The 27,941-nt window shown below is 41.7% G+C and overlaps 1 protein-coding gene across 3 annotated transcripts; it reads right to left on the bottom strand.

Annotated features, from left to right (window-relative positions):
- LOC138827447 (translationally-controlled tumor protein-like) lies at positions 1 to 27,921 on the bottom strand. Of its 3 annotated transcripts, none has more exons than XR_011372099.1 (4): positions 27,650 to 27,921; positions 27,151 to 27,197; positions 25,108 to 25,196; positions 12,853 to 14,342 (listed from the first exon to the last, which is right to left on the bottom strand). XR_011372099.1 is itself a non-coding variant. In XM_070022951.1 (2 exons), the coding sequence occupies exons 1-2, from the start codon at positions 25,115 to 25,117 to the stop codon at positions 103 to 105; spliced, it is 573 nt and encodes a 190-aa protein (XP_069879052.1). In that variant the 5' UTR covers positions 25,118 to 25,132; the 3' UTR covers positions 1 to 102. The 3 variants fall into 3 exon arrangements, 1 of the variants encoding a protein (XP_069879052.1); XR_011372100.1 differs by lacking the exon at positions 12,853 to 14,342 and adding an exon at positions 20,096 to 20,856; XM_070022951.1 differs by lacking the exons at positions 12,853 to 14,342; positions 27,151 to 27,197; positions 27,650 to 27,921 and adding an exon at positions 1 to 665 and having other exon boundaries at positions 25,108 to 25,132.
- Between the last annotated feature and the right edge of the window lie 20 nt (positions 27,922 to 27,941).

Below are 27,941 nucleotides of genomic sequence, written 5' to 3'. Positions count from 1 at the left end.
ATGACACCAGTCCCGTTTGTCTTAAATGCTGGTGTTGTGTGGATGACAAGCAGCAGCCAGTTATGGTAACAGGTGATAGATCCAAAATAATTGCCCAATTTGTTAACGTTTTTCCATTTCTAAACCATCCTTAAAGAAAATCATAAATGGGGTCACACCATCCTCATGGTAGTCCAGGAGAGCAACCATGCCATCTGGATTCATGTTTTCACCAATAAAAAACTGGTAGTTATTGAAATCAGCAAGAATGTGCTTGATTTGCTCCGAAGCTCCTGTCATAAAAGGCTTTACTCTTCCAGGTTTCTGTTCTTCAAGTTTGCCTTTAAGTGATTTCATGTAATCTTTGATGTGCTTTTTGTAGGCTTCCTTTGTGAAACTGGTCTCCGGCAAGTGATGGTTCATGACGAAGTCCACACCAGTGACTACTGTGCTTTTGGTACCTTCGCCCTCGGGGCCTTCGGCGGAGGCATTTCCACCCATGAGCGAGTCATCAATGTTAGCCTCTGTCCTACTGACCATCTTGCCCTCCACCTCCAGGCACAGCCCGCCCGCGATCTCCGGGATCTTGTGGATGTCGGAGAACAGCTCATCGTGGCTGATGAGGTCCGGGTAGATGATCATGATAGCGGCGCTGGCTTCAGCGGGAGCTCGGAGTGATCGCAGAGCTGGGGGAGAGAGGGAGCAGGCGGAAGAGCTCAAGTGTAGTCTTGTAGAGTGTTTCTTAGTGTGGGTTTGTTTCATATTGAACGTTTTTAGGGGGCAGGTGGAGTACTGGTGTTTCAACTCAGGACCTCATGTTTGCTAAATGAATGTTCTACCACTTGGGCCATGCCCTCAGTTCTTTGCCTTAGTTATTTTTCACGTAGTGTCTTGAGATTACAGGTATGCACCACCAATGTCCAGCTTGTATCACACATATTTTAGTGAGAATAGCCCAGAAATTATATTCCACTTTCTGGTACATTACCTCCAGGGGAAACTCATACTAACAATCAGTTTGTCACCACTATGGGTGATGTTAACTATTATCTGATGTTTTAAACATTGTTTTAAAAGCAGAGTAAGAACTGGGAGAACAAAGCTAATCAAAATGGCTGGGTGTTGGTGGCTTATGATTATTATCCTACTTAGGAGGCTGAGATCTGAGGATCTTCCCAAACAGGGAAGTCCATGAGACTTTTTTTTTTTAAGTCGGTCATTAGGCTTGAACTCAGGGCCTGACTAATGTCCTTGAGACTTTTCACTTAAGGCTAGCACTCTACCACTTTCAGCCACTCTGGTTTTCTGGTGGTTAATTACAGGTAAGAGTCCCATGGACTTTCCTGCCTGGGCTGCCTTGAGCCATGATCTTCAGATCTCAGCCTCCTAAGTAGGATAATAAACATAAGCCACCAACACCCAGCCATTTTAAGTAACCAGGATTACAGATATGAGCCACTGGAGCCCAGCTCAAAAGACTCATTTCCAATTAACCACCAAAAAACCAGAAGTGGAGCTGTGGCTCAAAGTGGTAGAGCAATAACTTTGAGGAAAAAAGCTCTGGGACACAACCCAGACCCTGAATTCAAGCTGCAAGACTGGAAGAAAGGACAAGAAAGGAAAAAAAAAAAAAAAACCCAAAATGCTAGAACCCAGTTAAACGGAAGGATTTCTTAGACCAATGCTATACATTATCTGAAGATATTTTGTATATCTTCTAATTTTTAACTACTTTTAGGAAATATAAGCATTTTCATTGCTGTGATGAGATGTATTTAAAGGAAGATGATTTGCAACATTTCCCGAATAGGCCCTGACAGGCTAGTTTGGGAGAAGCATATGGGAAAGCTAATACATACCTTACCTTTGAGTAGGCAAGTATTAGGGTTCACAGAATCCAGGGACTTCTCAAAGCCAGAAGTAGACCAGAAGATCGGAGGGGCCTGACCTCCCTGATCACCTTTTCCAACTTCACATCCTGCATCTTTACCAACAACTTTACTAACATCTTTACTAACAAGTGGTTCCTGTATGCTGCTTCATACTTCTAGCCTTTGCATACCCAAAGTGGTCCAAATGGATGAGAAAGAAAGAGAATGAAGTGTACCCAGCTCCTGCTTTAATTTGTCTGTTTTCATGACAAAGAGATGGTGAATGATTTACTGTGTAATCAGGAACTAAAGATTTACAGAAGTAGGTGTTTAAAAAAAACAAAAGGAATGAGGCCCAAGAAAGCGGAGCACAAGGGAGAGATGCACAGAGAATGAGACACCACACTCAAAAGTTCCTTCCCAAAGAGAAATTCTTCACATTTTTAGTGCCTGATCCTTTCCCACTGGGACTTGTCACCTGGGAAGCTGTTCTTGCAGTCAGATAGGTTTCTCTCTTGGGGGTTGCTAATGATAATTCAACAACAACAACAACAGAAAGACTTGAAATTAAATGTGGCTATTTAATTACTAAAGATGATTGTGTCAAGAATAGTGTTCTGTCATACTACGCCACCTATAAAATGATAGTGAAATATAATGTCTTTTTGTAAATCAGACAGACCTGTAGTATTAATAATACAACATATTGTCCTATTTCTAGAGGATAATTAGATAATGTGCTGTAGCAAAGGGGTAGTTTTGCCAATTTAAGTGTCAAATCCTGATCACTGGTGTCCATTAGTCATGTATTCTGTACATAGCCTTTCCAAAGACAGATGATAGAGACATGCAGACCAAAAGAGATAAAACATGACCAAGGAACATGGCAAAGATGGAGAAGAAGAGGACATGTAAGTATGCCTGTGAAGCTGACCAATAAATGATGCTCAGTCTAGAGCCTGTTAGTTTTAATTTCTGCTGTTTTTTATTGCTAGGAATCATCTGAGTTGTAATATTCTCACTCACCACCAGAGGGCCTTTAATTCATTGTGGTGCACGCAAAGCAAGCCCAGCCCGACCTAAGCTAAGCACCCAGCCTTGAGCATTGATAATCAGTCCTATCCTGAGTATTTGTTCCCCTGACAGGACTGACCTATTTCAGTGCCCATCTGGTCCTCCTTGTTGTGCTGGAATGCCTACCAGATGGACAGACTCTCCTCTGGGAAATGAACCAACCATTCACACAAAACCTAATGAACACTTCATTCTGTTTTAATTCTTTCAAATTCATTTTCTACCTTTCATAATGTGTCTGCATAGATTGTATATAATTTTAGCAAGTATTTGTCTGTAATTTGGATTTCTGCTTTTAATGAATGTCATTTTAGCCAAACAAACAAACAAACCAACGAATTCTAATGAATTCAGATGCTCCAAATATTAGCTTCCATTCTCCTCCTCTAGGAGCTTCCTAGATCAGCCAGACCTGATCTTATACATGGCTTGTTCTGATGTACAATTATTGTCAGATAAAAGGATTTAGGATCAAGCACTTCATATTTTCAATTACTTATGTGGCTCCTTTTAGAAATGTAATTGTGGTGATGGCCATGTAGCTCATCCTGTCATTACTTTGGTCCAAGTGTAAGGGTATCTTTATAATAAAACTTTCATTAAAGTACAACATACATGCCCAAAATCATATAAATAAAGTTATTTTCTTGTGCTTCTCATCATATAAAATATTTATTGAAATGAAGGAAAAAAAGTTTATCTCCATGTGGATCAAGACGAGAGCATTGCTGGTTGTGAGGTCTTGCTTATTACTGCTTCTCTGTTACTTCCCAGATTTGCCCTTCCATCAGCTTGGATTAGCTTTGCCCCCTTTGAACTTTATATGAATGAAATCATGCTGGGTATACTGCTGTTTCCTGGCTTCTGTGCAACACTGTGTTGTGGCATGTGGCAATAGTAGGCTTTGCTCATTCTCGCAAGCTACATGATGTTTCTCTCCCAATCTACCATTGCTGGGATTCTGGGTTCTTTCCAGTTTTTGACTATAAATAGTACTTCTATGAATATTCTCGTAGAAGTCTCTTGTGAATACACATTTGCATTTCTATTGCATATGTACCTTAGTCATTGGGTATGCATGTGCTCAGATTTGAAAGAAATTGCAAAAGGGTTTCCAAGGTCATTATATCAACAGACATAGATTTTTCTTCTGCTTCATGAAAATAGGTGCAGTGAAAACTACGTTGCTCAAGACTAAATGCTATACAGGAAATTTAAAAGATTACTTTAGCTGGGTGCCAGTGGCACATGCTTGTAATCCTAACTACTAAGAAGGTTGAGATCTGAAGATTTTGGTTAAAGCCAGCCTGTCAGGAAAGTCTGTGAGATGTTCAGCTCCAATTAACCACCAAAAAAAAGGCCAGTAGTGGAGCTGTGGCTCAAGTGGTAAAGTGCTAGCCTTGAACAAAACTCAGGGCTCAAGCCCTGATTTCAAGCCTCAAGTTCAAGCCCCAGGACCAACACAAAAACAAAACGTAAGGTTCTTGCTCATTTGTTCATGAGTGGTTAAATTGGTTTTTGGCCACTAGAGTAGTCTCCCTTTAATATTATACTTTGCTTCTACTCATTCATGTCCAGCTGTTAGGAAGTTAAGCTTAGGCTTAGAATTGAACTTCTTTCCTTCCTCACTACCAAAATTACAACGTTTTCATAGGTTTGACGGACACCTCACATGCAATCCTAACCAGCCAGTTACAACAACAACAAGATTAGCATTGTCAACTAAATGATTATTCCCTATAACAGGAAGCCATGCTATCAAGCAATGGTTAGGTCCCCAGATGTGGGTAGTTAAGGAGTTTATTAATTCCATCTTCTTGTTACCCTTACATGGTCTTTAAGAAGCCAGTGTTGGTCTCCAGGCCACAGAGAAATGCTGGAGTTGGTGGGAAACTGGCCTAGGTATCTGTACTTCCTTGTTCTCCTCATACTAAACTTGATCTTGAAGATTAGCTTTCGAGTTCTAAGGTTCTAGAAGGCAGCTTCTGAAAGGGCTCTGCCCACTTACTCATTAGACAGCATTTTTAGGATATAGGACTCTTCATTCAAGTGAGTATAAAATATAGCTCATTATGTGAACATTACATTTCACTTGGTATGTAGAATGTATCTGCTAACAAGAAGCTTCTAGTTTACCTTTCTTGCTTACAAAAAAGCTCACAGGGGCTGGGAAGGTAGCTCAGTGGTAGAGTGCTTGCCTTGCATGCATGAGGCCATGGGTTCGATTCCTCAGTACCACATAAGCAGAAAAAAGCCGGAAGTGGCACTGTGGCTCAAGTAGTAGAGTGCTAGCCTTGAGCTGAAGAGCTAAGGGACAGTGCCTAGGCCCAGAGTTCAGGCCATGACCGACAAAAAAAAAAAAAAAAAAGAAATAAAGAAAAAGAAAGCTTACAACACACCAATCTGCTGGCCTCTTTTTTTTTTTTTTTTTTTGGTGATTATGGATTTCCATAACTGTTCATGGACTTATCTCCTAAAACATTGAGATAGCCTGTTCTGACTTGTGAAATTTTTACATCAAGACCTTGGAAATTAGTTTCAAAGTGAATGCATCATTTATGCATCCATCAATTCAGCAAACTATTTAGGATTTCTTGTAGCCAATGCTCTGTGCTTCTAGGATGGGAAGGAAACAAAAATTAATTTAAATTTTACCAAACTTGAAGCCAGGCTCTATTGGCTCATGCCTGTAATCCTAGCTACTCAGGAGGCTGAGATCTAAGGATCTATGTTCAAAGCCAGCCTGGTCAGGAAAGTCTGTGAGACTCTTAGGTCCCCAGATGTGGGGAGTTAAGGAGTTTATTAATTCCATCTTCTTGTCACCCTTACATGGTCTTTAAGAAGCCAGTGTTGGTCTCCAGGCCACAGAGAAATGCTGAAATTGGTGGGAAACTGGCCTAGGTATCTGTACTTCCTTGTTCTCCTCATACTAAACTTGATCTTGAAGATCAGCTTTCGAGTTCTAAGGTTCTAGAAGGCAGCTTCTGAAAGGGCTCTGCCCACTTACTCATTAGACTCATTATCTTCAATTAACCACCAGAAAACCAGAAGTGGTGTTTTGTGGCTCAAAGTGGTAGAGCACTTGGCCTTGAGCAAAAGGGACAGCACCTGGGCCCTGAGTTGAAGCCCCACAACTGACACCCCCCCCAAAAAAAAAGGTTTTACCAAACTTGAACTCTCATAATAAAAAGCGTTAAGACAAGTGCATAAAAAGTTATAAAGAAATGGTAGGAGAGGAATAATTCAAGTGTGTTAGGGGTCCAGATAAGGGGGAGCTTCCTCTAGCTTAAAGAATGTGGAAAGAATTTGTGGGGGAGGTAGCATCCTAGCAGGGCCTGGAGGAGTGGGAAGGGCTAATGGGTGGAATTTCAGCCATGGTCCCCCCCCCCCCCCCCCCCCCCCCCCCCCGGCTAATGAGAGCTAACAGTGCCCCAAACTGAAGACAGATGGGCAGAACAGAAGAGAATAATAAAAAATGGAGTTCAAGCCATGACTAGAAAACTCTTTAGGAATTAAAACTCCAGAAGAGAGAAAACAAGGAGATACTTACTGGTAGGAGCTGGGAGAGAGTTGGGTGTGTGCTATTAAAGAGTACTCAAGAGCCAGGTATGGTGGCTCACTCCTGCAATCCCAGTACACAGAAGGCCAAGACAGGATGATCATGCATGCATTCAAGACTAGCTTGGCTACATAGTAAGAAAAGAAAAGAAAAAAGAAAGGGCCTCTGAGAAAATGATCCTAGGTATGACTCTTGTTGGGGGCTGTTACTGGCTGCTCAAGCTTCTGTTGCCTTTTGGTGCATAGTAGGTGTCTTACAGGGACTAGCTTCACATGCACACTTGTGCCTGGCTAATCCAAGAGAAGGGAGCATGTGAACAAAGATATAAGAAGGTGCTACCTGGGATCTGGGTAGAGATCAGAGCGTAGTAGCTCCAGTTTAGCAATGGGAACCAGGAGACATCCCATGTGGATGATCATGCAGGACCTTGATCAGTCAGGTCAGGTAATTCTCCTTTCCCCTCCCCTCCCCTCTTCTCTCCTCCCTTCTCCTCCTCTGCTTCTTCTCTTCTCTGCTTTTTCTGCTTCTGCTTTTTTGGTGCCAGGACTTGAACTCAGGGCCTCACATTCTTGTTCAGCCTTTTTGCTAAAGGCCATGCTTTACCACTGGCACAATACCTCCACTTCTGTTTTCTGCTGATTAATTGTAGAGAACAATATTATAAACTTTACCGCTCAGCCTGGCTTTGAACCATGCATTCCCAGATCTCAGTGTCTGAATGGCTAGGATTAGAGGTAAGGTCAGTTTTTTTCTTTCCTAAAGGCAATAAGATTCCTTTAAATACATGTCTGATCTGTGCCAAGGTAATTCTAACAGTTATGCAATACTAAGCCATGTCTCGTGTGTTTTTGCTACTTTAGGTACTTGAAGCCAAAAATATTCAGTGTAGACAGTGCTTATTATCATCACTCTCTTAGGAAAGACAGAGTCTGGGTTTTACATGTCCCGAGTGTCACTGTGAGGAGGAGGAATGGGTGGGAGATTTCCTGGGCAGGCGGAGGACTCAAGCTAGATATGGATTGAGCCCTATTCTGGTTGAATCAGAAGGCAGCATGAGTTGCTGAGATGGGCAGGTAGCAGTCATAGAGGAAGCAAAAACAGGCCCAGGAGCTAAGAGATACATGACTCCAAAAGGTGAGCTGAGGATGGAACAGGTCCTGGCTGTACACATCAGGTGCTTACAGCCTTGAGTCTTAGTAGCCCGCATCTTTCTTGGCAACTTTTCCTAATGTCTGCATAGATGAATTGTGGCAAAGACCGTGATTGTTACCTTGAGGACCCAAGTTTGGGTCCACATACAAAGAGATGAGAAAAGCAGGGATAAAGCAGGCTGAAGACTGGAAAAATAGGTATTTACTTATATGTACAATGTACTAGGCTCATTATAGGAGGAAGGGAAAACACTTTTGTGGGTACACTTAAAAACTATTTCTGATGGGGCTGGGAAGGTGGCTCAGTGGTAGAGTGCTTGCCTCCCATACATGAGGCCCTGGATTTGATTCCTCAGCACCACATGAGCAGAAAAAGCTGGAAGTGGCGCTGTGGCTCAAGTGGTAGAGCGCTCTCCTTGAGCTGAAGAGCTCAGGGACAGCGCCTAGGCCCAGAGTTCAGGCCCCATGATTGACAAAAAAAAAAAAAAAAAAAAAAAATTCTGAGTAAGGCCTTGACAAAAGGTATCATTTAACACATGTGTGAGTTCTAAGTGTCCTGGTATATAGAGGTTTTGTTTTGTTTTGTTGTTTTTCCTCTTTTTGAAGGGGTCATCACTGCTGGGAACACAGTGGGTATGTACAGGACTCCACTGGCACCTCACGGGGCCTAGAGCTTTAAGCTCAGCTCAGTCCTTGAATATATAGGTTTCGCACTTGGATTTTCTACGTTCTTTTGGTAATAGAGTCAGGCCTGCCAAGCTGACATTAGATGGATGCATCCATTAGAATCCAGGACAACTCACACCAGGTCTTTCTTTCCATTCCTTGTTTGTTTTCAGAGAGAGAGAGAGAGAGAGAGTGCTATTACCATTTGTATGGCAAGGACTTTTATGTGACTGCTATTAACCAGAAGGCCCAGTTGGGCACCTGTGATTCACATCTGTAATCCTAGCTACTCAGGAAGCTGAGGATCATAGCTCAAAGCCAACCCTGGCAGGAAAGTCTGTAAGACTCTTATGTCCAATTAACCACCAAGAAAGCTGGCAGTGGAACTGTAGCACAAGTGTCAGAATGCTAGCTATGAGCATAAAAGCTCTGAGACAGCACCCAGGCTCTGAACTCAAGCCCCAGGACCGGTACTAAAAACAAAGGACTCCTTCCTACATGTGAAACCTGAACAAGAAGACCATTCTGACCATGAGTATATGCCAGCTGTATTCCTTTAATGCCTGAAAAATTCTCTTCTCATCAGCAGATGCTTCTTCAGTGACGGTTGTTTGTTCAGTGATTTCAGATGCAGGGATTTGGGCAAGGGGGGGGGGGGAGAATGTTGGTGAAGAAGGCTGTTTTTGCCTCCCTGTCTGTATTTTCCCTTAGAGCAGTTCCTCTGTCACCTTGTTCCCTTAGATAGCTTTAGTATCACTGATTAATACCACACCAAGGGATCGTTCTGTTGGCCTGGTAGATGACACAGTGTCAAATTTTCCAGAGTCTGAGAGGTGGATTACTGTCTGGGCTGAGTTTGGGAGATTTCAGCTTTGAATTTCTTTCAAGTTGACTAGTCTGGTATTTAGATCAAGAAATCATGCCAGGCGATGGTGGTTCATGCTTATAATCCCAGCTACTCAGGAAGCTGAGATGTGAGTGAAAGAAAGGTCAAGGAAAGCCCATGAGAGGTTTATCTCTAGCTAACCAGTAAAAAGCTGGAAGTGGAGATATGGCTACAGTGGTAGAGCACCAGCTGTAAGTGAAAAAAAAAAAAAAACAGAAATCAGCATGACTCCATTTCACAGCAGCCTTGATTAGTCTCCTCAGCTACAGTAATAAAGACACACCAGGGGCAAATTTTAGTCTATGCTCTCAGACAACACAGCATGTTCTCCCATGTTGATTTCCATTTCTCTTCCACAGAAGGAGCAGGTAAGCTTTGCTACAAAGAGCTGTTTCCTTTGACCATTGCTTTTTATGTGAATCATTAACTCCTAACTGGTGAGATAATTTCCAGAATTGCACCATGGTGTGTGTGTGTGTATGTGTGTGTGTGTGTGTGTGTGTGTGTTTGTGTGCGTGTGCATGGGGTGTGTGTGTGTGTGTGAGAATTTCATGAGAAAACTTTTAGAATCACACAGTGGAAATCCCCTTTCAGTCCCTCATAAGCACCAGAATAAGCCTGTAACATTAGGATACTAAGGCAAAAGGTCTTTGTGGAAATCCCAGTGGATGGAAGCAGATACAGCTAAGAGCTCAGAGTGAATGAATACTTCAGAGTTGTTGGCAGGTTGATAGAGGGATGATGACCAGATAGAAGGAGTCACCTTCAGAAACATAATACATGGGTGGAGATCAGGAGGTATTGTGAGCACTTCTTTTAGGGTTCACTTGGTATTGATCCACAATGATTTAAGCAAACCATTTGGCTTTGGTGTTCTAGAAAATAATCATGAAAAAGTCCATGTAATCACAAGGATGAGATAAGATATTAGGACTGTTAACCCAAAGGGAAATGTGATCATCATTCCGTGGCTACTAAGCCCCCAAGTAGGCCAAGATTACATAGTAAAAAGAGGGTGGGATTTGGAATTAAGACTTTTTTTTTTTAAATTACAGCTCCTCTAATTACCTGACTCAGATTACTTTACTTTTTTCAACTTCAAGATCTTTTCTTTGTAGAATAGAAAAAAATATAACAACTACTACATTGAGTTGTGGGAATTTAATAAACTGGAATTTGTGGATATGCTCAGTAAGTGTCAAGCAGTCAGAAATAGATCCCTCATTGTATGCAATTCCAAATAATGTCATTTTAGTTTTCGAATCAGCCAGAAGAAAAGATATTTGATAAGCCTTAAAGTCTCACCTTTAGTTCTAGCTGTTAGAACTTAGGCTCCAAGATTGTTTTTATTTCCAGATTTTTGAGGTCACATGGTTTTCATGAGTTTTCTTCTTGTTGCATTTGCTTGTTTGGAGGTAGGTATATGAAGTCTCGCATTCATCTCCCTAGAAATGCAGCTCTTTATTGGTCCTTGTAGATTGGGTCTGGGCACATGAGTGGCACAGTCTCAATGGACATGTGGCTGTGGGCAAAGGCCTGAGAGATGATGTGGCACAGAGCCTGCACTGGGTCCATGGAATCATGGTATTTTAAGAGCTGTGAGTTACTATCTCGGACTTTTTTTTTTCTGTGCTCACTGCAGAAATGACTTTGGTTAGAGAAATAGTATTTTATGACAAATCACAAGGAGCTATTAGGCTATAGAATGTGAATGAACAATTACAGTGCATGGATTTAATCATACACATTGACCATACATGATAGCACATGCATACATAATGTACACACGATTAGCTGTATACCTATTAGTAAACTAAAACATGTTATAATGTTGGTATATAAAAATTATACACTTCCCCCATACTTGCTTTGTTCTGTGAATGACACTTGGCTTGAAAGCTTGGGCTCTTACGTATCCCATTCCTGCTGGGTCCATCGTTCAGTGTTTAGGTCGGTTTCACACTCATATTACCAGCGGGCCCCAGGTGGGCCCTCTTGCCCCGATGGAGCAGTGCAGATGATCCCCAAAGCAGAGCCTGATTCAATGATGGGGATGCAAGGAGTAGAAGTGAGAAGAGCAAATGAGATAAGGAAGGAGAAAAGGCTCATAACAGGACACATTATTGGAGGTACAAATTACCTTGGGCCATGGAGCCGAGATTCCATTGGGACTTTGCAGAAAGGGTAGGAACACCTTCTAGAATAGTCCACTTGAAGGATGGAAGATAAATACTTTTGCTTCTCATTGGTTGAGGGGAACCCTTTATTTATGGGCTTTATTTGTCTATGCCAAATAGACGAATTGTGAGCTGTCTAATTCTTAGAGAAAGCCTGGGGCAGTCAGCAGAAAGCTCACTGTGTGCCTCTTGAAGTCTCAGGTAGGCTGGGAGAATGTGAGGAGGCACTGGGTCCCCAGTGCCTCGTAACTGGATAACTGTGATTGCTCCTTAATTAGTCTTCCTGTCTCTGTATCTCTGGCTCCAACTACTTTGCATCTAATGTCAGGTTAATCTTCCTAATAAATAGCTGTTATCATGTATCCCTCTGCTTGAAAGTCTTCAATATCTCTTCATAATACTCTGGAGAAAAGCCAGACTCCTTGAGCTGGCGCTCCAGGTCTTTGTGAGCGTATTTGAAACTGGGAAACTTTACAGGAAAACTGAGAGCAGTTAGCCAGTATTATGGACTGCTCTCTCTGAATACTCCCAATTCTACTTCCAGTCATGCTTTCCCTCTGCCTGAAGAGCTTCTTTCTCTTCTCTATATTTTGAAGTCCTATCCATCTCTCAAGGGATAGTTTAAATGTCCCTTGTATTAGCTTTCTGTTGCTACACAGCAAATCAATACACAGCTGCTGTTATGTTTTAAATGTAAGGTACATAAGTCTAACTAAGGGGAAAGAAAGAGGATGAAGACTTTTGCAATCGATTGCAGATATATAGGAAACAGCATAAAGAATCTCAATGAAAGCTGTTGATCAATAGGAAGTTGGAAGACAAGGAAGAGACCTAGGCTCTGTTGGGAAGTGGGTACTAGTGGGAAAGGTTTGGGCTCAAAAAGGATGAAAGAGGATGCATATGGTTAAAATAGGTTGCTTGCTCTACTTGCATACTTGTTTGCATACTATAGTCTATGAAAATAGAATGAAAACGGTTGAACTTGTTTTGAGAAAGGAGAGATGGAGAAATGGGGAAGGGGAAAGGGAGAATGGCAGAGGCAGTGAGATGGAAATGTATTGTACATATGTATAAATGTAACCATCTCCCCCTTAATGCTATTAGTTATATTACATACAACTGATGTAAGCTAATAGTAAATGAATAAACAAACAAATGTATGGTACCTCCAAAACTCACATTGAAATTAAACTGCCAGTGTAATGGTATGGTAAGGTGGGGTTTTAAAAGGCAGAGACGTAGCCAGATGCTGATGGCTCATGCCTGTAGTCCTCGCTACTGAGGAGGCTGAGATCTGAGGATCCCAGTTCAAAACCAGTCAAGGTTGACAATCCTTTGAGACTCTTATCTCCAATTAGCCCCCCAAGTCTAGAAGTGATGCTGTGACTCAACTGATAGAGTGCCAGCCTTGAGCAAAGAAACTCAGGGACTCTGTCCCAGCCCCTAAGTTTAAGCCTCAGTATAGACAGACAGACAGACAGACAGACAGACAGACAGACAGACAGACAGACAGACAGACAGACAGACACACACACACACACACACACACACACACACACACACACACACACACACACACACACACACACACAGACCATGAGACCTCTGCTTCCACAAGTGAATTTATGTCTGAAGAGTTTAAAAGTTCTCTTGGGAGAGTGTTTTCCCCTTTCTGTTGTCAGCCATGTGAGCATCCAGCCTACCCCTCTATGGAGGATGCAGTATTCAAGGTGTTATCTTGGAACAAGAGTATAACCTCATTGAGTACAGAACTTGCCAGTATTTTGACTTACCATTTCCCAGTTTCCAGAATTGTGAGTCAACAAATGCCAACAAACTTGTTATAAATTACTCAGTTTCAAGTATTTGGTTATAGCAACACAAATGAACTAATAGACTGGTTCTAACCAATAGCCACATATTACCTAGAAGTTATGAAAATCATAGGTCCGAGCAGGCTCAACTGAGTTCTCTGTGTAGGGTCAACCAGGCAGAAGTCAAGGTGTCTGCAGGAATGGATGGCATCTGGAGACTCTGTGGACAAATCTCTAGGCTCATTCATAGTTTTAGCCAAATTCAGGTCTGAGTGGTCTTAGGAAGAGGCCTGTTGGCTAGAGGCTGCGCTAAGGCCTTTTAGAGGCCCCTTCCATCTCAGCAATGGAGAGCCCCTTCCAGTCAGGTCCATCTCATACTGCGAGTTTCTTCCACTTCTATCACCAGCTGTGATGAAATTGGACTCACTTAAATATGAGGCAACAACACAATGCGAATGATGTGTATTATGTGAGCATGTGTATTTTTGTGTGTTCAAGCCTTGTACTAGGGCTTGAACTCAGGTCTTGGCACTGTCAAAGCGTTTTTTGTTGTTGTTGTTGTTGTTGTTGTTTTCTCAAAGCTCTAGCTCAAAGCCACAACTCCAGTGCCTGCTTTTCAGTGGAAGACAATTGGAGATAAGAGTCTCACAGACTTTCCTGCTGAGGCTGGCTTTAAGCTGCAACCTTCAAACCTCAGCCTCCTAAGTAGCTAGGATTGCAGGTATGAGTCAATAGCACCTGGTTATGACCTCTTCATTTTCCCAGGTTCCTTCAATACCAAAGGAGGAAACAATACGCAAGGGTGAGAGGATGTTTTCACATGTGTAGTCATTATAAAAAACAAAAAACCCCCACAAAACTTCATTGTGATATTTTCATTCATGTATATAAAGCATTTTAAGCAAATTCACTTGAAGGTCCCTTTTAGAATTCTGTCTACTGTTCCACCTTTTCCAGAAAGCTTGTTCTGACCCCTTTGATGGGCGCAGGCTTCTTCCTCTGCACCAGGCAGCACTCACTATAATGAGCTCATTGTGCGTGCGTGCGTGGGAACTGTGGCCATCCGCTTTTCTCTCTCCACACAGTAAGAGGTCGTTGGTTTGCTTACTTTTTATTTGTCTTTCTTAGTTTTGGCTCCTTCAAGTCCCTGTATTATGACTGCACCCTATTTAAATAAAAAAACACATAAAAGGTAAAACCTAAAACTTAAATGTACAGAGTAATAAAACAAGTGGTCATAAAGAAGCCTTTGAAAAACATATTATACATATACACACAACATCTATTGATCATTTATCAATCATCTATCTACTATCAATTATCTGTCTGTTTGTCTGTCTGTCTGTCTGTCTCTCTCTCTCTCTCTCTATCTATATCTCTATCTCTCTCTGAAGAGGCTCTTGCTATGTTAGCTAAGCTAATCTCAATGTCCTGGGATCAAGTTATCTTTCTGCTTCAGCTGGTACTAGAGATGTGTCAATATAATTTTTACAGGCATTTTTCCTTGGCATTTCTTTTTTTTTTTCTTTTTTCTTTTTGGTCAGTTGTGGGGCCAGGCCTGAACTCTGGGCCTGGGTGCTGTCCCTCAGCTCTTCAGTTGAAGGCTAGTACTCTACCACTTGAGTCATAGCACCACTTCCGGCTTTTTTCTGCTTATGTGGTGCTGAGGAATCGAACCCAGGGCCTCATGCATGCAAGACAAGCACTCTACCACTGAGCCACCTTCCCAGCCCTTTCCTTGGCATTTCTTAGTGAGTTTAGTGTGAAATAATTCTCTTCTCTCAAATTTTATTTTAAATTTTTAATAGGTGATAAAGTGTCTGTTTAATGAAGAACATTTAATTGGATTTTAAAAATCTAACCTGAGTCTTTCCCCTTCCTCCCCACCATGCCCAACTGAGTCTGTCTTTTATATTTTTTATTTTATTTATTTTCCATTTCTGGGGCTTGAACTCAGGACTGCGTGCTGTTCCTGAGCCTCTTTTGTGTTCAAGGCTAGCACTCTACCACTTGAACCACTACACCATTTCACAGATTTGTCTGCCCAAGCTGGCTTTGAGCCATAATCCTCAGATCTCAGCCTCCTGAGTAGCTAGGGGGACAGGTGTGTGCCACTCGCACCCAGCTCAGTCTATCTTTTAAATGCTGTTTTACCATTTACACCTACTATGAATACTATTACATTTAAGACTGTCACCACTATCAAATTTGGATTTCTTTCTTTTTCTTTCTTTAATTTATACTGGGGGTTGAACTTAGGACTTTGCACTTTCTAGGCAGCTTCTCTACCATTTGAGGCATGCCTTCAGTCCTTTTTGTTCTTACCATGTTTTGGATAAGGTCTTATAAGTATACCTGGGGACCTGGACCACAATCCTCCAATTTACACTTCCCATGTAGATCATAATAATCATTTCACTATGCATATTTACATCAAAGCATCATCCTTCTCTCTTTGAATACACAGACACATATAGTTTTGTCAGTTATACCTCAATAAAGCTAAGGATGGGTGAAATTTTAAAAACAGATAATGTGAGAAGTAAACAGATATAACTTCTGCTTTGTACAAGTGAGGACTCATCTCATTAATGTTACTTTTTAAAACTGCATGTAAAACGAGTTTGAAATTTGAAATGTCTCTTTAAGGCAAGAGATGCTTAACTTTTAACTCATTTATCTGTTCAGAGTAAAAGTATGTCGAATTATGACATCTAAGAATATAACAATAAAACACCAAAATAGGTTTGCAAGATGGCCCCAGGGGATAAGAGACTTTTATTGTTTTATAATTTGCAAGGTTGTAACATTTGAATTATTGAGCTGGACACTGGTGGTTCACTCCTGTATCCTAGTTACTCAGAAGGCTGAGATCTAAGGATCACAGTTCAAAGCCAGCCTGGGAAGACTGTGAGACTCTAATTTCCACTAAAAGCTATCCTCTCCCCCTGAAAAAAAGCCAGAAGTAGAGCTGTGGCTCAAGTAATAGAGTGCCAGCCTTGAGCAAAAGAAGCTCAGGAACAGCTTCCAGGCTCTGAGTTCAAGCTTCAGGACTAGCACCAAACGAACAAAGTAATTGAGTCAATTTGTAACAATGAAATATTTACAAAAAATAAACTTTCATTGGACTAAAGCACAAAATAAATCAAACACAAGAGTACATACTGCTTAATTTTACTTATATGACATTCTAGAATAAGCAAAACTAGTCTCGAGTGTCAGAAAGAAGATTAGTATGTATGAAGGAGTAGAAAGGTAACAGGCTGATTTGGTTTGCAAGGGTTACATATTCTCCACAACTCAGAAATTATGCCCTTAACATACACACTTTAGGACTGGGAATGTGGCTTATTAATAGAGTGCTTGCCTACTATGCATGAAGCCCTGGGTTCGATTCCACAGAAACAGAAAGAGCCAGAAGTGAGACTATGGCTCAAGTGGTAAAGTGCTACCCTTGAGCAAAAGAAGCTCAGTTACAGCATCTAGGCCCTGAGTTCAAGCCTCAGGACTAGCAAAAAAACCCCAAAAAACAAAAAAACAAACCAAACCAAAACATGTATACTTTACATTGTGTATAACTTTGACTTAAAAGATAAAGACTGAGGTTTTTGAATTAAGGTTACCGGTCACTATGTCTCAGTAATATGTGACCTTGCACAAGTTACTTATCTAAGTCAAAATTTATCTTTAAATTGATACTATTAATAGTATCTACTTTGTAGGTTTGGTGTGGTGATTTAATAAGGTATTGCATGTTGTATAACTTTAGGGGCTGGCATGGAACAATAAAAGGCAGTGTTATTAATAGTCATAGATTTTTCCTAATCATATAGTGAAAGACATTAGCAGGGAATTTATCAGAATTTTTGGGGAGAGCTACTGCTACAGATTTCAGGGTGGGTGTGTACCTTGACTTACTACCTAGAGATAACTCATGAAAACATAGAAATTGTATTCTTGGCTTTCCATTAGTATAACAAATAACTAGAGATAATGAACTTAAAAAGCAAGGAGGTTTATTTTGCTCCCACTTTTGGATTTTCCATCCATAGTTGCTTGATCTGTTGATTTGGGCCTGTGGCAGGCAGGACAAAATGGTGACAGTGTGGTGGTGAACCAAAGGTCATTTTATGGTAACCAGAAAGTAGAGAGAAGTCAACATTCCACAATCCCCTTTGTGAACATGACTAATCTCCAATGAGCCAGAGTAAAATACTCTGCCGTTGGATTGAGGGAGAGGTCTAGCCCTTTAAGACAAAATACAATTTCTTTGGGGCAAGACCCTGCAGTTGCATCCCAGATGACTTGAGTTACAGTGAGTTCATTTAACACAGCTAGGTGTCAGAACACCTCTCCCTTGGCTTCATCTGTGGTGTTATATTTCACTGGGGTTTTTTGCTCTCTCTTGTTTATGATAACTTGTCTGGCAACTTGAGCTTGTTCAGCCCACAATTTGGTCATCTGCCACTTACTTTCTGATTACTATCTCAGTAAGGATTCTGGTTTGAATTTACACCCCCTCTCATCCATACACCAGTTGAATCACAGCCTGACTAGCCACTCTGCACTGCCTCCTGTAGATGGCTCCTGCCTACTGGCCATGCTTCCCTTGGAGCAAAGTGTGGGCCCTTCAGACTGAATAGATCTCTGCTGATACTTGTGAGAAGCTGTAAGAATTTTTGTGATACTTTCTAATCTGAAGTATCACAGCTGCATTCCATCAGCCCGTCAGAGGATTGCAGTCTCAGATAAGATGGGTGGAGGTTAAGATACGTGGAATTAGGTGAAGCTAGATTTGATAGCACCCGTGGGATAATAGGCCTTGTTTGTGCATCTCTTTTCTTAGAGGAAATCTTTTTGCTTGCAAGACTTCCTTCCTTCTTCCTTCCTTCCTTCCTTCATTTATTTATGGTGCCAGTGCTAGGGCTTGAACTCAAAGCCTTGCACTACCACTTGCCTTTTTTGCTCGACTAGAACTTTTCCATTTGAGCCACTCCTCCATCTTCTGCCAGCTTTTTGCTGGTTAATTGGAGGTAAGAGTTTCATGGACTTTTCTCCTCTGGCTGACTTTGAACTGTGATCCTCAGATTTTAGTTTGCTGAGTAACTAGGATTACAAGCTACTGATTCTCTACCCATGGATTCTTTTTTTTTTTTTTTTTTAGTGCCTTTAAGCTGGGTGCTGGTGGCTCATGTGTGGAGCCCTAGCTACTCTGGGGGAGATCTGGAGGATCATAATTCAAAGACAGCCTGAGCAGAAAAGGCTGTGATACTCCATTTCCAATTCACAAGCAAAATGTTGGAATGGAGGTGTGGCTTAAGTGGTAGAGTGCCAGTGGGGAGAGTATGAGGACTGAGTTCAAGCCCTGGTACCAGGAGAACTTGTATAGCTAATTCTTTGTAATATACACCCATAATTATTTTAACAAAATGTGTTTCAGTTTTTAAAAAATGTCTTTTCTATTCTATTCAAATGTAAGTATGTATGAGAACAGAGTTATATTTTTTCCAAATCAGTTTATAAACTCTTCCAGACTACAAATAAGAAAACAAATGCTTCAGTGGTTACAGCTTGGGAACTCGCAAGTTAGAAGTGCAAATTTACTCCATAGAGATGCTACTCGCTCCCTCTTTTGGATATATAGTCTTCTACTTGCCTTTTTGGTTCATGTGGGTTACTTTAGAACCCTCTCTCTGATCTTTAACAAAAGCAACAAAGTCTGAGTTTATCATAGACTTCGAAATGCTATTCGTCCTCAACCAATATACATTCTACAATAATAGGGGGTAGGAGGTAGTATTCTCAACTATCCATTAATAACTAACTTAAGTGTTACAAATAACAGTTCATAGAATTGAGTTCTGGACTCTACCTAAATAGGGTTTGAATAGCCAGATAGAAAACAATCTCATTAGTTCTTTCTTTTCTAATTGTTTTATCTTTATTTGGAGAAAAACTTACAGTAGAACATATTACATTCATTCAATAATTAAATTGTTAGGGCTGGGAAGGTGGCTCAGAGGTTGAGTGCTTGCCTTCATGCATGAGGCCCTGGGTTTGATTCCTTAGTACCACATAAGCAGAAAAAGCCAGAAGGGGCACTGTGGCTCAAGTGGTTGAGTGCTAGCCTTGAACTGAAGGGCTGAGGCACAATGCCCAAGAAGACAGTTCAGGCCCCACAACCGACCAAAAAAAAAAAATCATTAGTGAAACATGGGGTATCAGGTAAAAGGGAGTATCAGGAACTTTAACAATTGGCTTTCTCCAAAAGGAGTGTTGCCTACTTGTAAACACAGTATGTTTCCCATAGGTATTTGTGTTAGTCAGTTTTCAGCTATTGTGACAAAATACCTGACACAAGCAAGTTAAAAGAAAGAAAGTTATTTTTCAGGTTTCACTCCATGGTTAATTGGCCTCATTGTTTTTGGTCCAGTGTTGAGGCATCACATCATAGTGGAAGCATGTTGTAGAGGAGCTGCTCACCATATGGTAACCAGGAAGAGAGAGAAGAAAGAAGAAGGGCTAGGGTCCCAATATTCTTTTCAGGGGCACAACCCAATAACCTCACCCCCTGAAGTTTCTGCCACCTCTCAACAGTGCCACAGGCTGGGGATCACGTGTTCAATACACAGACCTTTAAGGATATTTAGGAATAAATAATCCACTTGAAAAATGGTTTCAAAATTATTAGAAAAAAGTTCATTCTAGTTGGGGGCTGGTGGTTCACGCCTGTCATCTTAGCTACGCAGGAGGCTGAGATCTGAGGACAGAAAAAAAAAGTTCATTCTGATTTAACATAGTGTGTTTCAATATAGACTAGGAAGAAATAGATGTACATTCCTTAGAGTAAAACTTTTTTGTTGTTGTTGTTGTTGTTGTTGTGGGGCTTGAACTCAGAGCCTGGGTGCTGTCCCTGAGCTTTTTCACTCAAGGCTAGCATGCTACCATTTTGAGTCATAGTGCCACTTCTGGTTTTCTAGTGGGTAATTAGAGATGAGTCTCAAAGACTTTCCTGCCTGGGCTGGCATTGAATCACAATCTTTAGATCTCAGCCTCATGAGTAGCTAGGATTACAGGCATGAGCCACTGGTGCCAGCTAAGAAAACCCTTTTGATCAGAGAGAACACGGATGGCAGCCAACTCTGCTGGTGACCAATGGCTCTTGGGAGATGATGTGTTTGGATTTATGTGTGTTGGTTTTTACAATGTCTTTGTAAGAGGAAGTAGTCAAGTAGGTAGTGTCTGGATACCGATATCCAGGGCTCTTTAATAGAGCTTCCTGTGATGAGGTAAGTATTCTATGTCTACACTAATGTTTTAGCTATTAGTGGCCATTAAAATAAAACATTTGGTTCCTAAGTTGCACTTGTCACATTTTAAGTACTCAGTAGTGACACATATGGGCTGGGAGTACTGCTCAGTCAGAAAGCATATGCTTGGCCTGTATGAGGCCCTCTCTCCAAATAAAAAAGGAGGTAAATGTACCTAATGAATAGCACAGTTCTAGAGGCCAGAGAAACAGTCTGGAGTTGGAAATTTAAAAACTGGACACACGTATAGATGAAGTTTAAGAAGGTAGGTAAAACCCAACTGTGATGGCACACACCTGTAATTCCAGCAGTTGAAAGGCAGTTCAGGAGGATCCTGAGTTCAGGCAAGCCTGGTCTACATAGTAAGATCTTATCTCAAAAAAGAAAAAAAAATGACTTATTTAGGAAGAGAGCAGTCTATGAAAACAAGAAGTGGCTAGGACTGAGAGTCAAAGACCTTTAACACATAAAAGCTGGTGAAGAACAAAGAATCTTCAAAGGTTATCAGACAGGTAGAAGGAAAACCACAAGATGTTGTCATTCAAGTCAAAGGAAAATCATGTGCTGGGAAGAGGAATGAGTAACAGCTTCCTGCCCCTGGCAGGAGGGTCATGAAAGACGAAGACAAAACACAGTTACTGGGTCAGTGAGTTAAGGCCACTGGTGACTTCAGCCAGACCTGCGTCAGAGGAGGAATGAGCTGAGAAGCAGAGGTGGTGAGTAAGGGGAGGTGAGGTCCTGGAGAGCGAGCTGACAATGGAAGAGAAGTCATGGATCCCTGCCCCACTGGTTACCAAACAAAGCAAAGCAACTCACAATCCAATCAAGGTAAATCAAACTGAAGTCAGTTTTGTAGACTAGCCTTCGAAGCACTGAATTTCTTACCATGTTATCAATTTTGAATGTTTTGTCATCAATATGAAGAGGCTTCCTCCCTACCCGGACGCTCTCAGAGGGTGGTAGTAAGAGCTAGACCAAAGCAGGTCTTGGAGGCCATGTTATGGAGCATTTATTTTTTGACACTGGTCCTGCAGCTTGAACTCAGGGCCTCATGCTCTCACTTGGTCTTTTCACTCAAAGTGGGTGCCCTACCATTTGAGCCACACATCCACTTCTGGCTTTTTGTTGGATCTACAGTCTCAAAGACTTTTCTGCCTGAACTGGCATTGAATTGTGATTCTCAGTTCTCAGCCTCCTGAATAGTTAGGATTACAAGTGTGAGCCACCAGTACCAGTATCGGCTTAAGAAATAGTCCTTTTATCCTTACCACAACAGACAGAAATCTAAGAATTACTTTTTTCTTCTGATTTCCTTTTTTTTTTTCTGCTTATGTGGTGCTGAGGAATCAAACCCAGGGCCTCATGCATGCAAGGCAAGCGCTCTACCACTGAGCCACCTTCCCAGCACCCCCCCCCCTTTTTTTAAAGAGAGACTTTATTCCAGAATCTAGAGCATACACAAGGAGACAGGAAAGAATAAAACTCCAGATATCACTCACCAGGCTTCAACACTTTTACCCTTTGTCCTACCCTCCCATACCTCTAACTCCTTTAACTGAAGGGTTTAATGCACGGGAGTGACATGATTATATGTGTGTTGAAAAGATCATACATCTAGATAACATAGATTTTCTGTTTGTTTGAGACAAGGTCTTTCTGTGTTGCCAAGAATGGCCCTGAACTTTTGGGATCAAGCAATACTCTCACATCAGCTAGCAGAACAGCTGAAACTACACATGTACACCACCTTGCCCAACCAGAAAATAAGTATTTTAGGTTTTTTAAGCCATACGGTCTCTGTCACAACTGCTCAACTTTGTTGTTATAGCTAGAAAGCAGTCCCAGACAAAAGCAAATGCAAATGTGGCCGTGTTCCAACAAAATCTTATTTACCGACTCTGAAATTTGAAATTCACATAATTTTATGTGCCATACAATCTGCTTTTGATTCCCCTCCTGATTTAAAAATGGAAACCACCATTTTTGGCCATACAGAAACAGGCAGAGGCCAGATGTGGCCTGTTGGGTAGAGAATGCACTGTAGTGGTAGGGTAGGAAGACCTGCTTGCAGCTACTGCAGGAGTCAGGAATCAAATCACAGCATGTGTAGCCAAGGGAGAAGAGAGCATAGGAAATATATTTAAAGTACTTTTATCAAGCACTTTCTGTGCCCTAAGCCCAATGGTAGGGCTGCAGATATACAAACGAACAAGTAGTTTTTGCCATTGAGTCCAATTAGAGAGACAGATGTAGACTTTGCTATGACGAGTGGTAAGAACTACAACAAGGTAGTATGGAACGTAGCTGAGATGTACTGACAGGTTCCTTTAGAGAAATGTCATACAGGACTTTCAACAGCAACATTTAGGTAAGAACTTAAAACAGGAGTAGAAATGGCCATATAGAGTAAGTGGGGAGTATATATTTAAGGCAAGGATATAAACTTCAGCTCCATCTTTCTTTCTTACTGAGGGCTATATAAGAGGGAACTGAACAAATTTGTAGGCCAAGAAACCTGTCAAATAACTATGGTTGACAATAATTGATTATATATTTCAAAATAGCCAGCAGAGAAGATTTCCATTGTTCTGACACCAAGAAATGCTAAGTGTCTGAGGCGATGGTATATCAAGTACCCTGACCTGATCTTTACACATTTTATACATGGATTGAAATACTACACTCTATCCTGTAAATGTCTACTATTATTAGGTGTCAATTAAAAATAATAACAGGTCAAATAGTGGATCAAGATTTAACCTTAGCTACCTTGGTGGTGGAGACTGGGGAATCTGGGTTTGAGGTCAGTCAGCCTAGGCATCAATGTTTTTGAGATTCCCTCCCAAACAATGACAGGACATTTATCTGAGTTCCCTCCCAAACAATGACAGGACATTTATCTGAGTTATGAGGGACGGACACACAATGGCTGGGTTGCAAAGGCTGGTGCCTTCCTTGGGAAAGCACAAGTAGGAGGCCTGCAGCTCAGCCTCACCTGGGCATAAAGAGAGACCCTACCTCAACTTGTGAAAATGGACTAGAAGCACAGTAGACTCTGTTTAGCAAGCACGAAACTCTGAGTGTAATCCCCAGTACCACAAAGAAATTCAAACAAAAAAATGAATTGAAAAATATAATACAGAAGAAGTGAAGCTATGGATCAAGTGCTAGAGTGCCAGTCTATCGAATATGGAAATATAATGATGAAATCCCCTTTTGGATAACTAATAATACAAGCCAACAAAAATATGTATCACACACATAATGTGTAAAGGTAGAGTGCCTGGTGAGAATAATTGGAACATTAAATGCCCTCCTGCTCCAGGCCGGGGCTACCTCCTCCATCTCTCTTATCTCTCTTACCCCTCCCCTCCTATTCACTCCACCCCGGCCCACTGCCCTTTTCACTATTCCCTTAAGGTACCAAAGACAAGACTGTCTCGGGACCATTGTCCTGCAGTTCCCACTGGCCAGAGTCTGGCTTCACCTTTGCTTTACTCCCTGGAAGCCTGTTCTGGCTACCTTGTCGAAAACAGACACTGTTCTCATGTTTGTTTGATTACCTACCCCCCCCCCCATAGCATTTATTATTATCTCATTCATTTGCTTATCAGCTAGCTTCCCAACTAGGACTATAAGCTCAGATAAAGAAGAGTCTTTATTTCCTTAGTGTCTGGAACAGAACTTGGCTCACGTGAGTACACTCCACGTCCACAGGCTTAGAACAGGCAGGTTCCATCAACCTCAAAGTGAGAATATTCCAGGGAGGGGGGCGGGAAACACCCAGAAAACAAATTGTACCAGAACTGAAACACATATGAACTTTTTTTTTTGGTCTTGCATTATTTTCTGAATAATTCAGTATGACAAGTATTTCTGATGAATTTATATTGCATCAGGAATGCTTTCAAATATACTTGAGAATGTGTGCCAGGTTAGATGCAAAAGCTGTATTTTTTACTACATAGCCTGGGCTAGCCTTAACCTTTAGATTTTCCCTAGTACTGGGATCACAAGGAGATTACAGGTGTGAACCAACACTCCTAGCTCTTCATAATGTAAGAAGCTTGGAACATTTGTAGATTTGGGTGTCAAGGGGAGTCCTGGAGGTTGTTCTCCTGGATATAGAGGCAAGAGTGTGTTAATAAAACAAATCAACAAAAGTGGGTGGGGAGGGGGGCAGCGGTCAGGGGCTGAAGGAATGAAATGGCAGGAATGCAAGCCTTATAGTCTCTATTTTATTGAGTAAGATGGAGAGAGGGGAGGGATTCACGTTTGAAATATCGAAGGGAAATGGCAAAGAGTGACAGGGGAAGAGAGACATTTGAACTCAAGCTAGATTAAGTATACTGTGTCCATGGGAGGGGTGAGGTAATTTGATTTATCTTTCTTGGAGTCACATAAGAATTACAGGGTGAGGAGAACCAAGTAAAGGCCCTAGGAAGAATAAGGTGAAGGTGAGGGGTGCAGAGAAAGTGAAACCTGAGAGGTACAGCTAACTCATTGGAGGGTCATGAGTGGAGTGCTACTGAATCTAAGGGAATGGGACCAAAGAATACACAATGTTTCCTTGGCTTTATGCAGTGGGTGATGAAAACCACAAAAAAACAAGAAACATACCTTGCTCCATGGCAGCTGGGAATTCTCAGTTGGCTGGAAATGAGTTTCAGGAGGAATTGCCAGCTGCTATCCTGTCCTTCCTCCCTTCCCTTGGGCAGGACATTTGTAAAAACAAACAGTAAAGAATTTTATTCCAGGTCTTTCCTCCTTACTTCTGCTTTCATTGGAATAGTTTTATTGCTAAGCCAATGTTTTAAATGTTCATAGTAAATATGATTTGATATTGTGTGTGACCAGTTTTGAGGTGGTAATGAGATAGGATTTTTTCATTCAGAACTGAAGGTTTAGTGATGGGTAAGAATTTGCTTTTTTGGTGCAAGGAAGATCCTATCAACTTGCAGGTTAACAACAAAAGAATACTTGCTTTCTCCAAATGTGTTTATGGTCCTCTTATCTCTGCCTCCTAAGAAGCTGGGATTATCTAAGCATAAAACACGGTCCTTAGCAACTAGTGGTAAGCTTCACCTTTTAGAAAAAAAAATCTTGGACTTCTCCTATATCCCATATTTAATCTGTCTGGAAATTCTGTGGTCTCAAGCTTTTAAAATATACCCCAAATCCATTTATTTTTTTTTTCCCCCACAGCCACTAATATGACCTTTGTCCAAACCATCATTTTCTACCTAGATTAATGTAAAAATTTCTAACAGGTTCTCTTTCAGTCTGTGTTTTACAACAGCTGGAAGGATCCTATTAAAATACAAGTCAGCTTACAGCACTTCTGTGCTGAAAACCTTCCCAGGGCTCCTCATTTCACTCAAGAGTGAAAGCCAAATTCCTTATAATAGCTCACTAGTCTCTACATTATCTGATCCTTTGTATCACCTTGCCTCATCTCTACAACTCCCCTTCTTATCCAGTCTGTGCTAGCTAGTCTGGTCTCCCAAATGGTCCAGGAATACACCAGGCAGGCTCCTCTCTCAGGGTGTGTGGGTTCCTCCCTTTGCCTGGAGGTCTTTTCTCATGTAATCACGTTCTTCATTTTGCATCTCCTAGGTCTGTGCTCCCACAGCACCTTTTCTGTAAGGTTGCCTTAACTATTTAAAATCGCCTCTTTTGACTCCTTCTTTCTTTAACCTCCTACTCTTTTCTACTTTTTTTTTTTTTGGTCAGTCGTAGGACTTGAACTCTGGGCTTGTTCACTGTCCCTCAGCTCTTCAGCTCAAGGCTAGCACTCTACACTTGAGCCACAGCACCCCCTCCGGCTTTTTTGCTTATGTGGTACTGAGGAATCGAACCCAGGGCCTCATGCATGCAAGGCAAGCATTCTACCATTGAGCCACCTTCCCACCCCTCTTTTTTACTTTTATCCTAAGCCATAAGAGGTTTATTAGCTATTAATGTTCTTAATCATTGACTTTATTATCTATTGGATTTTTGTTTTCTTCATTCTTTTATCTCCAGTACTTAGGTTGGGATTCTGTTAAATAATGAATGCAGGGACAATTTTCTCTTACTTAACTAGGTATAATCCTCCTAAAATATTTAGACTTCAGCTTTTTTTTTTTTTGAGAATGCTATATTCTAATTGAATCTGCCAAAAGTTGTATTTCCAGAGATAGTAGTTGGGATGGCACAACAGGGTGATTGATGAGGATTTTGGTGAGGGATATGTAGGGTTAAAAAGCTGTCATTTGTATTTTTAGATACTGAATATTGAACTCAGGACCTCTTACTTGTTAGACAGATTCTCCACCACTCACTATCCATATTCCCATTCCTTTTTGCTTTAGTTACTTTTCATGTAGGCTCTCACTTTTCTTGCTCTGAGAGGTATATTATTGGATCCTACTTATGCTCCCAACTCCATTGGATGACAACTGTGCACCACTATGCCTAGTTTTTTTCATTAAGATGAGGTCTCGGGGAACTTTTGGTCTGGGCTGGCCTCCAACTTGATGTTCCTGATCTCCAAAAGCATGAGCAGTGGCACCATACCTGTGTTGTCCATTCTTGAAACTACATACATTCTGGTGTTCGACTCATCTTAATTTTCTAGAATCATGTATAACAAAGAAAAGTGATTCTGAGTGGATGACTTACCCAGAACTAAGCTTCTAGGAGGAAAGGTGCATGACATCTGTCCGCACCTGATGGAAGAGGGTTCTGTAAGTACCTTGGCTACTCTTTTAAAGGAAGTCATTGCCATTTTCCCAGGCCTTCGCTTTCCATCCTACAAAAGGCCAGGATCTCCCATGTGGGAGTGTGTTCCCACGGCCTTAGAAGGTCAAAAGCTCCTCAGAAAGCCGCTTTATATCTATTATTTACTTTGTGTCAACATATACCTAACAACAACAACAACAAAAACCCGACTACAAAACAACAAAAACCCCATCACTTTAACCGAAGTACTTTAAAAATAACATTTTTTTGACATATCTGCTACCATGGAACTTTTAAGTTAGGATCTGGACGGTGGCAATGGAGAGGAAGCATCCGGACACTCGCCAATCTCCATTTTGTCGGGACGACTCGGGTCCCCGCCGCCTCCGGCAGTCGCTTCCACCTAGCCCAAGGATCCGAAGGTAAGGGGTGCAACTACCGTGCTCAAAGGAGGAGCCCAAGCTGATGATGGCCGCACGCATCCACGGGCTCATTTGTTGTCTTCGGTGTTTGTGGTTCTCCGGGCTCCGCCTACCAGCATTCAGGTTCCGCCAGAAAGCGCGTCCCCGAGCCTCTCCACCGCGCGCCCCCGACGGCATTCTCGGCCAATGGCGAACCCTCGTGTCCCGCCCACCGGCAGGTGCGCGCATGCGCCTGCGGCGATCCGCGGGCGGGGCCGGCGCGAGGGGCGGGGCCGGCGGGGGGCGGGGTCAGGGCAGCTCCGCGGGGGC

The sequence above is a fragment of the Dipodomys merriami genome, unplaced genomic scaffold, assembly GCF_024711535.1.
Source record: "Dipodomys merriami isolate MVZ:Mamm:240054 unplaced genomic scaffold, mDipMer1.0.p SCAF_156, whole genome shotgun sequence".
In the NCBI taxonomy this organism is placed as follows: Eukaryota; Metazoa; Chordata; class Mammalia; order Rodentia; family Heteromyidae; genus Dipodomys; species Dipodomys merriami.
The sequence above is the reverse complement of the archived record's forward strand: the minus strand, read 5'-3'. Positions and strand labels throughout refer to the sequence as shown.